General features: G+C 43.2%; 1 protein-coding gene across 2 annotated transcripts; it reads right to left on the bottom strand.

Moving 5' to 3' along the window:
• Positions 1 to 799: 799 nt before the first annotated feature.
• On the bottom strand, positions 800 to 14,332 carry LOC109901535 (ATCAY kinesin light chain interacting caytaxin). 2 transcript variants are annotated; one of them, XM_020497529.2, is made up of 13 exons: positions 13,691 to 14,332; positions 11,599 to 11,698; positions 9,648 to 9,706; positions 9,162 to 9,413; positions 7,179 to 7,352; positions 6,841 to 6,943; positions 6,445 to 6,576; positions 6,087 to 6,173; positions 5,617 to 5,715; positions 5,253 to 5,288; positions 5,040 to 5,102; positions 3,593 to 3,662; positions 800 to 3,045 (listed from the first exon to the last, which is right to left on the bottom strand). In XM_020497529.2, the coding sequence occupies exons 2-12, from the start codon at positions 11,673 to 11,675 to the stop codon at positions 3,629 to 3,631; spliced, it is 1,116 nt and encodes a 371-aa protein (XP_020353118.1). In that variant the 5' UTR covers positions 11,676 to 11,698; positions 13,691 to 14,332; the 3' UTR covers positions 800 to 3,045; positions 3,593 to 3,628. The 2 variants fall into 2 exon arrangements, with proteins under 2 accessions (XP_020353118.1, XP_020353119.1); XM_020497530.2 differs by lacking the exons at positions 11,599 to 11,698; positions 13,691 to 14,332 and adding an exon at positions 10,613 to 10,904.
• Positions 14,333 to 14,876: the final 544 nt, after the last annotated feature.

Genomic DNA, 14,876 nt, shown 5'->3' with positions numbered 1-14,876 from the left:
AGACTGTATAACATGTTAGCGTGCGTTCATTATCATTTAAGTAGCATTCACTATGGGATTTGACATGTACTTGATAGCATTGCTAACCTTCGGATTGAAAACATTGCCTCTTGTGTTCAGTGCCGGTATTACTGAATATCCCAGAAGGTCACAAGTTTATTGTCAAGTGCACATGTACAGTGGAATGCCTTTCTTGCTCTTTCCCAAGAATGCAGTAATCTGTATGAACAAGGTCGGTATGAAGGTATGACAATCTGGATACCGCCCAAGCCTACTTCAAAATGTCTTTGAAAGTAATTGAAAAACCCTCAATAGTATTTGAAACCAGGTCTGTAAACTTGTCTCATTTCCTGAAGGCCATTCTCAATTTAGATCCTATGTGTGACTGACCAGTGACCAGCGCTGCCTCTGTCACTAATACAGCTGAGCTGATGTAACTGTCAGAGTTGTTCTAACAGAGCCGGGGGGCTCGTGATAAGCGTCAGAGTGTACATGGACGTGTGTATCATGACTGTGTATTAATAGGTTCCTTTGAACCACAACAAGCACCTTTTAGGGACGTCCGGCGTTGCTTTAAGTCAACTCAGTGAACACCTGGACACACTTACTTCTATGGTAAGGCAGATGTAACTGTTCCTTTTCTCAACAAATCAGGTGTGATTCAAGTCAAAGCTTGAATCTATCCGTACATTCGGAATGTCTGAAAAATGAATTTCTGAATGACTGAATGATATATCTTGGATTAATTTACAGCAGTGGGTAAATTTAGAAATGGAAGAATACAGGCCGCAGAGAGAGATTGTCGGGTGGAACAGTTTATTTCTTTGTATTTACATGGAAGAATGTACATCACAATCTAAAGAACATCCAAACTACATAGCTACATATCCCAACCCCATTTCAAGCTTTGTCGTTTTGAAAAATAAGCTACATACAGTATTCCAGCTGACAAATTGCCTACTGATCTCTTCCAAATCTTCCAGTGTAATAACATATTGTGCTTTTAAAGACAAAATATGATTGAAAGACATTTCTGGATGCTCAGGGGTTGCTTTCCTGCTTTCCATGTAGAACCTTTTACCAAAACAAAACACACTTGTGTCAACAAAATCAGTTTACTAGCAATTTGGGGGGGGGGGGGGGGGGGGAATCCCAGTAGTCAATTTAGAATTGTACATTCCATATCATAGTTTTCTGTGTAGAATTTGGTGAAAAGAAGGAGAGGCACTCAGAAGAGCTGACATCCCTTAGAAAACGAACGGCACTCTCTCTCCAGCAGCTTTGGGAGACTGCAGAAAAACTCCTGCAATTCTGTGCCACGTTTAAGCCTACCTTTTGATGGGATGGGTATTTCTCTACCAGAAATCAAAGGCAAATTAATCTGTCCAATGTTCTAACGTAACACTACAATTATGTGTATACAAATGTTTGGAAGCCATTTTCTTACTTTGTCCATTGAATATCAATCACCTCTAGTCTAGCCCATCGCCATCCATAAACCTGTCCACAGAAAATGACTTCTGTTATGTTTTATATTTATCAAGGTATCGTTTGAATTTGGATGGCACTTCAGAAAGAGACATTTTTGATTATCAAACTTGTCTAGACGGGTTGACAGGTTACCAACAAATACAATTGCATGATATTGATTGTACTACAGTATACTTGTACAAAAATTAGAAGAGCACACAAAAATCCATCTTGAGTTACATATTAGGAAGGCAACCTGTCCCCAAATATACACATCTAGATGTTATGCTCATAATTTAATGACAATCAAATTCTATAGTGCAAAACAACACTTACAATACATGTATGTATGTAATTTTTACAAAAATAAAAACTCGTTTTACACTTCCTCCCCTCTACCACCCGGTAGGTAAGTATCCAATAGAAGATTGACCATTAGGCGACTGGTCCATAATCCAATAGGACATATGAAGGTACATTACATGCTGACAACATGTTGGCATGCTTTGACTGCACCCACAACACAGCATGATACAGAAATGATACCATTAAGTCACAACATCAATGACTGAAAAACTTAAATGAAATGCAGTCCTCTTGACATTACAGTCAAACCAGCACATTTCTTGTTCTTACTTTCAGTGGGCCCCCATACTAATGTACAGACAAGAATCCTGAGGCACATCAGAATGTAAGATACATGGGTTGGTTAGTTGGGCACTGAATGATCCCCGGACCAATCTGGATATATGAAACATGATGACATCCAAATTATTAATGCAAAACAGTTGATCAAAAATAAAGCCTGTACTCAGACAAATTATGAGGCCAAAATGAAGCAAAGGTGAAGGCATCCGATGTCTCGCAAAGCATTCCAGTCTACATCTAAATGTTCAAGGGCTAGCATAGCGCTAATGGGTGAAATAATGCCACAGCACACCAATGCTGAGCACTAAGGGGCATTGCCTGACTCTCTGTTCCTCCTCCCTTCTTCTTCTCTAAGGCATATCTTCCTCTCAGTAACTAGGCCTGGCAGAGCCCTCGGTGCAGCTCCTAGGACACACCATCCAACACTGTCTGTATACAGTAGTTAATACATACTCAAGTCTAGTCTACCATTGTCCCTGCAAGAGCCTCCAACACAAAACTGTAAAAGGTCTGGTTACCTGCCTGCCACTGACACCTTACACCATTTATGTCCGGTGGAACATTTTCTACAATATTCATGTTCTTTTTTCTTATATCTTGACTTAGGCAAAAGTATCGCAGTGTCATCTATATTTGAAATGGATACTGGGGGTGACTGGGGGCGGCGTTTAAAAGTAACTACTTTCAGCGGTCGTAAAATGATGTAACATGGAGTTGTACAGTCCCCAGAACAGACAATTCCTTGGAATGTCCTGATGGAATCAGTTGGCAACCTAAGAACCGCTGAGGAGTGTGTTGGGGAGTTTAATATCATGATGGAAAAATCTTCAGCTTGATATTTATAGATTAGGAAGTATTCTTAGACTTGTTGGACTTCATGTTTCTTCTTATAAACACAGTTTTCATGCTCCAAACTTCTTTCAACAACTGCACAGATGATACAAGACACTGTCATTAAGAAGCAGGTTAATGATATAAAAACTTCCACAAGAATACACTTTTCAAAACAGCAGACCAGGTTCACAGAGCAGTTCATTTAATGCAGCTGACCTTATTGTAACATGAGTGAGGCTGCGACATGCCTGACCTCTTGACCCCTGAAAGTCCCTTGATGACACAGTAAACACACACACATTCCTGACACGCTCACCCATTAGGCCTGGCTGGCTGCACTTGACCGGGCATTCCTGTACAATAGCACTGAGGACTGGCTGGGTCTGATTCTTAAATGACTGAGCAGGTGGACATTACGTAACAGTAGACATTCAAATGGTGCTGGTGGTTTAAACATCTGTTTTAAGTGGTTAAATGGCCTGACCACAGAATGATATCTTAGAACTCATTTAATAGGATCTCTATGGGCATGACTCCTGCCACAGGCTGCCAGTGGATAACGTATGTACATTGTATTTATGAGTGCAGTGTCACCTTGTAGTCAGTGTGAGAAGAGCAGTAGTGTTGTGTCCTTCCTTACCATGGTATGAGATGAATAAAGAGGAGCAGGTCCCTTTCAGATTCCTTGCCCTGTGATCATTGACTTGGGCCTGCAAATGACACAATTATGAATAAATAAATGTCTCTGTGACTTTGTTTCCTGCTATACTGCTGTTGAGAGGTAATAGTGCTCGACAATTGCCATGTTGACTGCTGCTTGATCTATACCAGGTACACTACATTACCAAAAGTATGTGGACACCTGCTTGTCGAAAGTCTTATTCCAAAATCATGGGCATTCATATGGTGTTGGTCCTCCCTTTTCTGCTATAACAGCCTCTACTCTTCTGGGAAGGCTTTCCACTAGATGTTGGAACATTGCTGCAGGGACTTCCATTCAGCCACAAGCGCATTAGTGAGGTCGGGCACTGACGTTGGGCGATTAGGCCAATTAGGCTGCTTGATCTATACCAGGCTCACAGTGTGCTCACGGTGTGCCAATTCACCCCAAAGGTGTTCAATGGGGTTGAGATTAGGAGATTAAGTTCTTCCACACAATCTCGACAAACAATTTCTGTACGGATCTCGCTTTGTGCACGGGGGCATTGTCATACTTAAACAGGAAAGGGCCTTCCCCAAACTGTTGCCACAAAGTTGGAAGCACAGAATCGTCTAGAATGTCATTGTATGCTGTAGCGTTAAGATTTCCCTTCACTGGAACTAAGGGCCCTAGCAACCCCAGACCATTATTCTTCCCCCTCCAAACTTAACAGTTGGCACTATGCCTCTGTGAAGGTAGCTTTCGTCTGTCGGACTGCCAGATGGTGAAACGTGATTCATCACTCCAGAGAATTTCCACTGCTCCAGAGTCCAATGGCGGCGAGCTTCACACCACTCCAGCAGACGCTTGGCATTGCACATGGTGATCTTAGGCTAGTGTGTGCCATGGAAAGCCATTTCATGAAGACAAACAGCTACTGTGCTGACGTTGCTTCCAGAGGCCGTTCGGAACTCGGTAGTGAGTGTTGCAACCGAGGACAGATGATTTTTACACGCTACACGCTTCAGCACTCCCCGTTCCCATTCTGTGAGCTTGTGTGGCCTACTACTTCGCGGCTGAGCCGTTGTTGCTCCTAGACGTTTCCCATTCACAATAACAGCACGTAGTTGAATGGGGCAGCTCTAGCAGGGCAGGAGTTTGATGAACTGACATGTTGGAAAGGTGTTGTCCCATGACAGTGCCACGTTGAAAGTCACTGAGCTCTTCGGTAAGGCCATTCTACTGCCAATGTTTGTCTACGGGGATTGCATGGCTGTGTGCTTGATTTTATACACCTGTCAGCAACACCTGTAGCCAAATCCACTCATTTGAAGGGGTGTCCACATACTTTTGTATATATAGGTTATCTCCAACCCTGGTCCTGGAGAGCTTTAAGATATCCGGCTATCACACACAGGCCGTTATAGTGTAACTGTCTACTCCCTACCTTTCTGCCTTGGCTGAAGAAGACGCTTGTGGGTTTGGCTGTTCCTGCTGTTCCTGCTCCATCCTGTACAGGCAGAGGGAAACAACACTTGAATAAAAGTTTGATGAATGAATTGACTGAGGATACAGCATGGATCACCCCTGATTGAGTATGAGCATGGCATGTATGCCTGGTTAATTCGATCAAAAAAATAAATATGTAAATGTGTTTTACCTTTCTTTCCGAGCTCTGATCCTCTCCTCCTCAAATCTGTAAAAAGAAAAGATTAAGATCCCTTTTCTGATCCAAGTCCTTTTCCAAGAGTGAAATACAGATACAATCTTACATCTATTTTTTTGGCTGACAAACCAAATGAACATAAATTCCCATTTGAAAACGTTTTGATATTCAAATGTGTTCTTCTATGATTTATTTACTGCCTCAAAGTCTCTACCAGGCATCCGTGTCTATTCACGGAGGGGGAAATTATTAGCTTGCAAGTTTACATCATTTATTAGTCTGCAAATCACTGCAGGTCAGTGAATGATGGTGGGAGTCTTCAGCTTAGTTACCCCCCATAGTGGTTGATGATACTTACTGCACCACACACTCCGGGACCTGCACATGTTCCATGGGGACTATCTCTGCCAGCTCATCCAGACTATGCACATACTGGATCTTATTCATAAACTTCACACTGCAAATAAGAACAGGATAAAAACAACAACCAGTTATATTGGTTTTATGTGGACAACTATTAGTTATCCATCACAGTGGCGATATGTAGCACAACTGTATTATGAAAAAACGTTTGTATCATTTCAGACAAGTTTCGAAAGTGCTGCTAATGAGCCAAAAGTGGTCCCAGTTTTGTGTGTACTAAGTCATCAAATTGTGTACTACATCATCCATTTCGTATGATATGTTACAAATATAAAAATAAAATATATACTTTTTAAATAGCGATTCACATATATTACGAATCCAATTCATACTATATGTTACAAATGTGTTATGTTTTAGATCCTGGAGTACCCCTTTAACATGATGTTGTTGTTCTGTGGTCACCTGATAAAAGGCCTAGATATGGCCAGCACAGTGCGGATGAACCAGGTGGGGTGGGCGATGACCAGAGACTTCAGGTTCTTCCTCAGCCTTCAGGGACAACAGAAATAAATAGTTGAAATAAGGCAATACATACATACATTCATCTCATAGTGCTGGAAGACTCTATCAAGCAGCCTACCGTAGTATGAGTCAATCCTCACTTCCCATTGACTGCCAGTAGCAGTGACAAGCTCAATTACTCCCCATTAGTTTCTCCTGAGAGTCAGTCAACATTTGTGTTATGCACATCCATCCTATGCTGACAGTATGAATGATTGCATTATCCATGCAGTGGTGTATACGATATAAATAGTCTTACCTCCTATCAATCATCTGATAGCATTTCTTCAGCCATCCTATGCCCGGCATCTTGCCCCGTGGTGTGGCTCCATTCATGTAGATGATCAAATAATCCTCAGCAACCAGCATTTCTAGACTGCTGACCACATACCTGAGATGGCAATGAGGAAGGGAAAAATATTGAGGTTTATTTTATTGCTACCGTGGCAAGCACTAATGAAATTAGTTCCCATTTTCTGGCAGCATAAATCTTCACTACAAAATTATTGCCTGATGTATGACATGATCTCTCTGATTTCAATGATAGTATACCAGGCGTGATGACTTAGTTTTAAATATCACTCTGTTGTAGTTGGGCATTTGTGCCTCTTGCCATAAATCAGTATCTCTGCGATTTGTAAATCCAGTTACTCACAGGAAGAGGTTCTCCATGATGTAGTGGTAATCTGCACAGCTGCTGTCGGGCAGGTAGCAGGCTGAGAACACTATGATGGCATTCAGACCCTCGCCATAGTAACCTGCAGAGGGAGAGAAGAGCGACAGTTGACATGGCTTGTAAGTTCATCCCGTTGGTGTCAATTACCTGGATGCAGAACCATCACGATACAGACATATACCGACGTAAACTCAGTTTGAGATTGAATGGGCACCATGTTGGCACCAAAGGTTCTATGACAATTCAATTTGAATTAGTTTAACTATGTATACAGTGTATCTATGGCTCTGGCTGGATGCTTTTGGTTGGATACTGACCCCCATGGGTGATGACGCGGAGGTACGGCCTGATGACCTGCATGTCGATGCGGTGCTCCTGCTCCCCAATGATCACCGTCCTCCACAGGCGCCCGTTTCCCCCCGTCCCATCAGCACCATCCTCCTCTTCTCCGTCACCAGGCCCCGCTTTGGCGTTGGCCACTGGCGTGTCATCTGGATGTACATAGTGAAAAGTTTGAAGGTGTTTATGCTGTAATGTGAAGTGGGTTAAAAACAAAGGTATTTCTATTAGTGAGACATAATGGATGTGTTTTATGTCATCCACCTTTGTCTCTTCAGTATTTTAGCTGCTGTTCTGTTCAGCTGTAGTCTGATAGCATGGACTTTTTACTACGCAGCTATTTACACTGAACAAAAATATAAACGCATAAACAATTTCAAAGATTTTACTTAGTCACAGCTCATTTAAGGAAATCAGTCAATTGAAATAAACTCATTAGGCCCTAATCTATGGATTTCACATGACTGGAAATACAGATATCCATCTGTTGGTCACAGAGACTGTACTTTTTTTTTTTAAGTAGGGTCGTGTATCTGGTGTGTCAGTATCGGGTGTGACAACCATTTGCCTCATGCAGTGTGACATCTCTTTCGCATAGAGTTGATCAGACTGTGGATTGTTGTCCCACTCCTGTTCGATGGCTGTGCGAAGTTGCTGGATATTGACGGGAACTGGAACCCGCTGTTGTACATCTCCACCCAGAGCATCCCAATCATGCTCAATGGGTGGCAATTCTGGTGAGTATGCAGGCCAAGGAAGAACTGGGACATTGTCAGCTTCCAGGAATTGCATACAGGTCCTTGCGACATGGGGGCGTGCATTATCATGCTGAAACATGAGGTGATGGCGGACGGATGAATGGCACGACAATGGGTCTCAGGATCTTGTCACGGTATCTCTGTGCATTCAAATTGCCATCGATAAAATGCAATTGTGTTTGTTGTCCGTAGCTTATGCCTGCCCATACCATAACCCCACCGCCACCATGGGGCACTCGGTTCACAACGTTTACATCAGCAAACCGCTCGCCCACACAACGCCATATACACTGTCTGCCATCTGCCTGGTACCATTGAAACTGGGATTCATCCGTGAAGAGCACACTTCTCCAATGTGCCAGTGGCCATCGAAAGTGAGCTTTTGGCCACTGAAGTCGGTTACGACGCCGAACTGCAGTTAGGTCAAGACCCTGGTGAGGATGACGAGCACGCAGGTGAGCTTACCTGAGACGGTTTCTAACAGTTTGCAAACCCACAGTTTCATCAACTGTCTGGGTGGCTGGTCTCAGATGATCCCGTAGATAAAGAAGCCGGGTGTGGAGGTCCTGGGCTGGTGTGGTTACTCGTGGTCTGCAGTTGTGAGGCCGGTTGGACGTACTGCCAAATTCTCTAAAACAACGTTGGAGGCGGCTTATAGTAGAGAAATTAACATTAAATCTGGCAACAGCTCTGGTGAACATTCCTGCAGTCAGCATGCCAATTACACACCCTCAAAACTTGAGACATCTGTGGAAATGTGTTGTGTGACAAAACTGCACATTTTAGAGTGGCCTTTTATTGTCACCAGCACAAGGTGCACCTGTGTATTGATCATGCTGTTTAATCCGCTTCTTGGTATGCCACACCTGTCAGGTGGATGGATTATCTTGTCAAAGGAGAAATGCTCACTAACAGGGATTTAAACAAATTTGTGCACAACATTTTTGAAAAAATAAGCTTTTTGTGTGAATAGAACATTCCTGGGATCTTTTATTTCAGCTCATGAAACATGTGACCAACACTTTACATGTTGCATTTATATTTTTGTTCATTATATCGAGCCAGAGTGGGTGCCAGAGTTGTCTGCGCTAGCTACGTACATCTTGCCAAACAACAAGTTGTCTAAAGCACACAGACTGGCACCCAGGCTACCAGGCTGGCACCAGAGCTTCCATTATTCCACGCCGCATGAGCTCTACCTACCTTCCCATTCCAGCTCGTTGCCGTTGGTGATGAACTCCAGGGAGTCGTTGTCGTCTGGGGTCTCGATGTCGTCCACATTGATGTCCAGGTCGTCGGGCGTATCCAAGAAGTCGTCAGACAGCAGGGAACCCTCGCTGTGGTCCAGGGACAGGTTCATGTCCGGGGCCACTAATGTACGCCGCTTACGATGGGTGGACCCTCCTCCACTTCCGCCTCCTCCAACTGCATTAACATTCAGAGAGTTGGGGGGAGCTGTGACAGAGGAGGTGAGACTTATTAGCTACTAATAGTGTACACACATGACATCAAGTTGAATTCACAGGTGCAGGGTCCAGGAAGTAGCATGTGAGATGAGGCTCATTGTTAGAAAGTAATACTGTATATTAAGCTAAAGTGGCTTATACTATATCAAATGTGTTAACTTTACCAAACCAAAAACATCTATCTTATGCCAGACAGGTGAGGTGTTATTTCAATTACACTTACAGGCTCGGTCATCGGTGAGACCACAGGAAGACTCCATGTCACCGTCCTCAGGAAGTGGTCTGAAAATCAACACAGAGAGCCCATCATTCTGTCAGGGCCACAGCCACACACAATAGCATGACATGAGCAAACACTAAAGCCAGCCAGCCTGACTCAAATAAACCAAACCCCAAATAGTCCTGGAAGCACACTAGTACATCACCACATCATTGCAGCTGGTGCAAAATTAACACATGCCAACGATCATGTCATTGGGGTTGTCAGTGATCTGTCTCAGCACCACAAAGGGAGCACAGAGAGAGGAGGCTAGGTGGTAATTAGCATCTCCCCAGGGAGCTCTTTAGATTATAGACCTGCCACGGTGTGCGATGTGGGGAGGGAGGTAGAGGCGGTGGTATGTCAACAAACCTTATTCACTGTACAGGGGAGGCAGACACACCGTTAGGTTACCCCTTAACACGTGGTGTAATTTCCCTTGTCACTTCCTGTAACGTGAAACCAGGAGGAGGACATGGAGGAGGTGGAGAATGAAAGGTATAATACAGGGGGGAAATGTCAACAGCAACCAAATACCAAGAGGCACTGGGGAAATATAAAGTATACAGCTCCACTGTGCTCCACTGCTGCGTAATACTAAACCATCCTTTCAACCTAACATCCCAGGGAGGACAGACAGTCTATAACAGTGTTGCCAAATCAACATGACTGGCAATAACAAATGACAAGGGCATCCGTTACACTGCATGGTGTCCGATTTAGCATCCCTGAGGCGTCCCACTGCTATAACCACTGGCAAGCTTCCATTGTTCAAATAACCAGTTTCCTACAATAATGACACCATGAGAAAGAAATGAAATAGGAATTATGTCTAACAGAGGGTATGATAATCCAAAATGTCAAGCAGTCAGGCCATATTCTTCTCCTATATGATGATGAGGGCTAAGATATCAAGAGCTCCTGCTTACCTTATCAAAAATTAGGATGGATTCAAAGACGGTCCAGGCAACTATTTGATTTTACAGCACAGGATCCTAGAATATTATGCATGCCCTTTTCTCAGTCGATCATAGGGAGCCTCAGGCACATCATCATTCAGAGCCTAATGATACATATACTTATTTTATCTTCCTCCTTTTCCTTAATGCTGATCTGCCACCATTTTCCTGGTGATGCTGTGTTGTTGACTGGCTGCTGCGTCACATGACGTTACCCACTACCATTTAAGGAGAGAGCTGCACCTGCTCCCTGTCTCCGCTCCCTCAGATGGAGAGAGACAGGAGGAGGCTCCTTGCTGTCAGAATGCTCTCTTTGCCTTTCTTCTTCACACTCCTTTAATTTCATACTGAGCAATTATCTGATCTCTCTGCGTCTCGCAATGACAATAAAGAGGAAAGTCCTGCTTAAATCCAGTCCTCTTTGTAATTCTTCAGTGCTTGGAGGACAATTATAATTTTTGTTTAAATTCTGTATAGATCCAGTGTTTGTGAATGTTTACGGCACATATTATTGTCATGTGGCTATTGCAATCAATGTCAGAGGTTGATTTCAGTAGATGGGGTATCTGCTAGGTATTCCAGGCTATAATTACACCAGCTGCACAGGGTTAGCTCACTAGGAAATCCTCAAGCAAATTATACTGGAGCAGATTATAGTCCAACAACAAACATCACTGCGGGCATGAGGTATTGTCATCTACCAGTTGTGATGGAAAAAAACACACAGAGTATCATTCTAAAGTGTATCACTGTGTGCTTATTCTTGCAAGTACAATGTAACAAATAGTGTAACCTTTGTTGTTACACTGTAGGCTGTATAGTGTACTTACTGATGGATTACGGCTGTCAGTATAATGTTATGGTGAGTTATTACAATACTTTTAACACAGTATTGGACTCTGCAGGACTAAAGGACCCTGTAAAGTAAAGCATCATCAAAGTCGTCTGACACCCACCTGGGGAAGTCTTCATCCTGCCACTCATCTTTACATTCCATGTTATCCATTCGTAGTGTCGCCTCTGTGGTGCCCATCCCATGGAAGGGAGGGGAGGAGCCTAGGGCACACAGACATAGACAGACCATACATAATTAACCAACCAACAATAATCAATCACAGATGGGGTGAGTTCCTTCCTGTTACAAGGGAGCGCTTTGAGCATTGGAAATGATATGTAGATCCAATTTATCCCTATCACCATTATCATTGGCATAATCAAATCATAGCCTCCGGCTATAAGCGGGTTCAAACCAAATCAATCCCATCCTCAGGTATGAAGATCAAATGGCAATAAGCCCATGTCTTGTGTAACACAGAGAATTCCTCCGTTATAAAACAGAAAATGCATTTATACAAGAGGAACAATGGTACGGTTATTAGTATTTTATTTAATTCATTAGTATTTATCATTTCATTTGAGAAACTGAATCCAGGTCACGAGGCGTTTATCCCCATGTGTAGCATGAGAGGAGCATGTGACTGAGGTCCCCTTGCTCCTTCCCTCAAAGTCAGTCACAATTAAGGAATTTCGTAGGTGGAATCCAAGAGGCCAGGAGAAATCAACTCTTAATCCCCCCTCATCAGCTACTAATCCTCAGCGCAGTTGCCACCTTTTTGATGTGTTCTGGTTTATCCTGTCTGACACAAGTTTAAAGAGACAGTTCTACAGCTTAATAATCCTGGCTCCAGATTCCTCAAGCTGGGTTGACATCATGTTAGTCAGTGCACCGTATTGTAATCACTCACATTCTGTTTTTGAGGGAAATGTGTTTCAGTTTTCGTTACCATCATCGGCTATATTGAATAAGAAAGAGACACTAATATTATTCAAAGTCAGATACAACCTCAGTATAAAATATACAGTGTATGGTTCACTGCATGGGACTGATTGTGTTTAATTGAACTAAATTACTCCTCTCTTTGTACCTCTTCACTCATGTGGAAAATCAACAGGCAGGTCAGCTGTGGAAATAATTATAAAAACAGATACACTCAGGGAGGGCTCCGAAAGTACATTACCTGCCTGTGGGTGTGGATAAGTGGCAATAGTATCTTTGAGAATTCACCTAACATAGACACAGCAAAATAAATAAGGCAATCAGAACATGATTTGCAAGGAAATGTCCTACACACATCAAAATGTTCACATGATTGTTTCCATCAGGTTGTTGCCCGGCAATACTGTTAGATGCATTGTAAGAAGTGTTATGTAAGGTCAACCTCTATACAGAATGTATACTGTACAGCTACATCATATCCACTCCGAGAGGGTGTAGAGCAGTGTACTGTATCCCGAAGGGAAAAGCAGCATACTATAAGACCCCAGCCATAACCCACAAGAGAAGCTGCTTGTATTCCATGTCACTTTGATTGAGCATGCAACTGTGAGCCTTATTGTGTGATCAGAACAATTTGCATACCATACACCCAATAAACGCATAAACCCAACTGTGTGTGCCTAGTGAAGTGATACAGTATCCAAACTATAATTTGTCAAATGAAGAGAGGGCTGGAATGTTATGAATATGGAGGGAAGAAGAAAAACCCACCAGCATGAGAGGTAATGAAAGTAATCAATTGCCTGCATCTTTCATTTTCCAAACACTATGGATTGTTTTGCATCCTAACACTTTAATAAGTTAATACATTGACAATCCAATGACAGTACTACATTTCTGGAGGGCATACCAATGGAGGCTATATCTGTAGGCAGGAAGGTATTCAGGATGCTGCCATGACGAGGAATAATAGCAGTGTGGGAAAACTCGACAAAAGACTTCAATCACATCTGCAGTCTGCATGTGCAAGGAAAATGCAAAAGCTGAATACAATGGAAATCGACAGTCTTTCTTTGTCATCTAATCCTATAGATGTGTATCTTATATAAGAGTTAACATATTCATGAGCTACTATACATTTACTACACACACACACACACACACACACACACACACACACACACACACACACACACACACACACACACACACACACACACTGTATGAGGAGTCTAATAAAGAGTAGAGGAAGAATGCAAAGGCGTACTCACATGGGCAGTGAAAGATCCCTTGAATCACTGCTGTCCCTCCCTCCTTATTCACTGATGTAGAGATTGGACAGCTAGGAATTGAAATCCTTCAGACCAGGGTCAATGCATGGGTCTAGTGAGTTGCCCCCCTCGTCGTCCCGTGTCAGGCAGCAGCAGCAGGTGTCTGAATACAGGGGGCAGCTTTGTTCCCCCCCTGTCTCCCTCCACTTCTGTTGGGGAAGGAGGGTGTGAAAGAGACTGGCCCTGAAGACTGAAGTGACAGGCTCCTTTAGAGCTCCACCCTACCCTTTTAATTTGAAGGAATCAGTGTTGTTATCATGATGACTGTTTCTGGTTGTCTACTCTGTCCATGTATTTCTGTCTAGACTCTAAATCTAAATCTCTAAATGATGAGAATCTCTCATCTCTCCATCCCATAATAGCGTGTACATCAGCGCCAATTCCTCTTCAGTAGTTATACTGTACTTTCCTCTCTTCTCATGTTGGTTTAATCCAGTCCATGCTGGGATAACCGTCCTGTTCATATCTGCCTGTTTATACTAAAAACACCACCTACATATCAAGTCTCCCTTTGTGTTTTTACTCCATGAACTGCTGTGAATGGTCCTCTATGCCCACTGTTTCCTGGCAACAGCATCTCTCTCTCTCTCTCTCTCTCGCTCTCTCTCTCTCCACACTCAACACATCACCACCCCACCCACCCCCTACCCATACACAGACACTAACTTATTCAGCCTCCCTTGCGCACTTCAGTTCTCCACCAATCATATCCCCCTTTCATCCACAAATTTCTCACCCGCTGCTTATGCTCCACCCATTCCTGTCCTCCTTTCTCCCCTTTTCCTGCCCAGCTGCAGGAGTGGACTTCCCCTCTATCGAGCAATCTGCCCTAGACAGCAGTGGCGGTGGCAGGCGGCCATGCAATGCCAGTGGGACACACCAGAAGGGCTTATATGTGGCACTTGTCTGACCAATAATACACGCTTCATTTGCCACTAGCTTCATTTTCCACTAGGACGGGTGCGTCGGGATGGACTCTGCACAGCTTGAAAAGTTTTTAAACAGAATATAAATGTTCAGTAGGCTATACCTAGGCTTATATGGATTTGAACTGAAATTGATACTTTGTAGCTATCGTTTCAAACGAAGAAATATAAATTGTGTCAGCACCTCTAGAGTTAAATCA

Source organism: Oncorhynchus kisutch, linkage group LG13 (genome assembly GCF_002021735.2).
Source record: "Oncorhynchus kisutch isolate 150728-3 linkage group LG13, Okis_V2, whole genome shotgun sequence".
Classification (NCBI taxonomy): Eukaryota; Metazoa; Chordata; class Actinopteri; order Salmoniformes; family Salmonidae; genus Oncorhynchus; species Oncorhynchus kisutch.
Note: the sequence above shows the minus strand (reverse complement) of the source record. Positions and strands in the feature narration are given on the sequence as shown.

What these genes read in the sequence shown, in the direction of transcription:
- LOC109901535 (XM_020497529.2), bottom strand. Translation starts at nt 11,675, where the DNA reads ATGGGCACCACAGAGGCGACACTACGAATGGATAACATGGAATGTAAA. An exon ending in CAGGATGAAGACTTCCCCAG is followed by an intron (nt 9,707 to 11,598) that starts GTGGGTGTCAGA and finishes GTTGATTTTCAG; the next exon opens with ACCACTTCCTGAGGACGGTG. An exon ending in ATCAGAGCTCGGAAAGAAAG is followed by an intron (nt 5,103 to 5,252) that starts GTAAAACACATT and finishes CTGCCTGTACAG; the next exon opens with GATGGAGCAGGAACAGCAGG.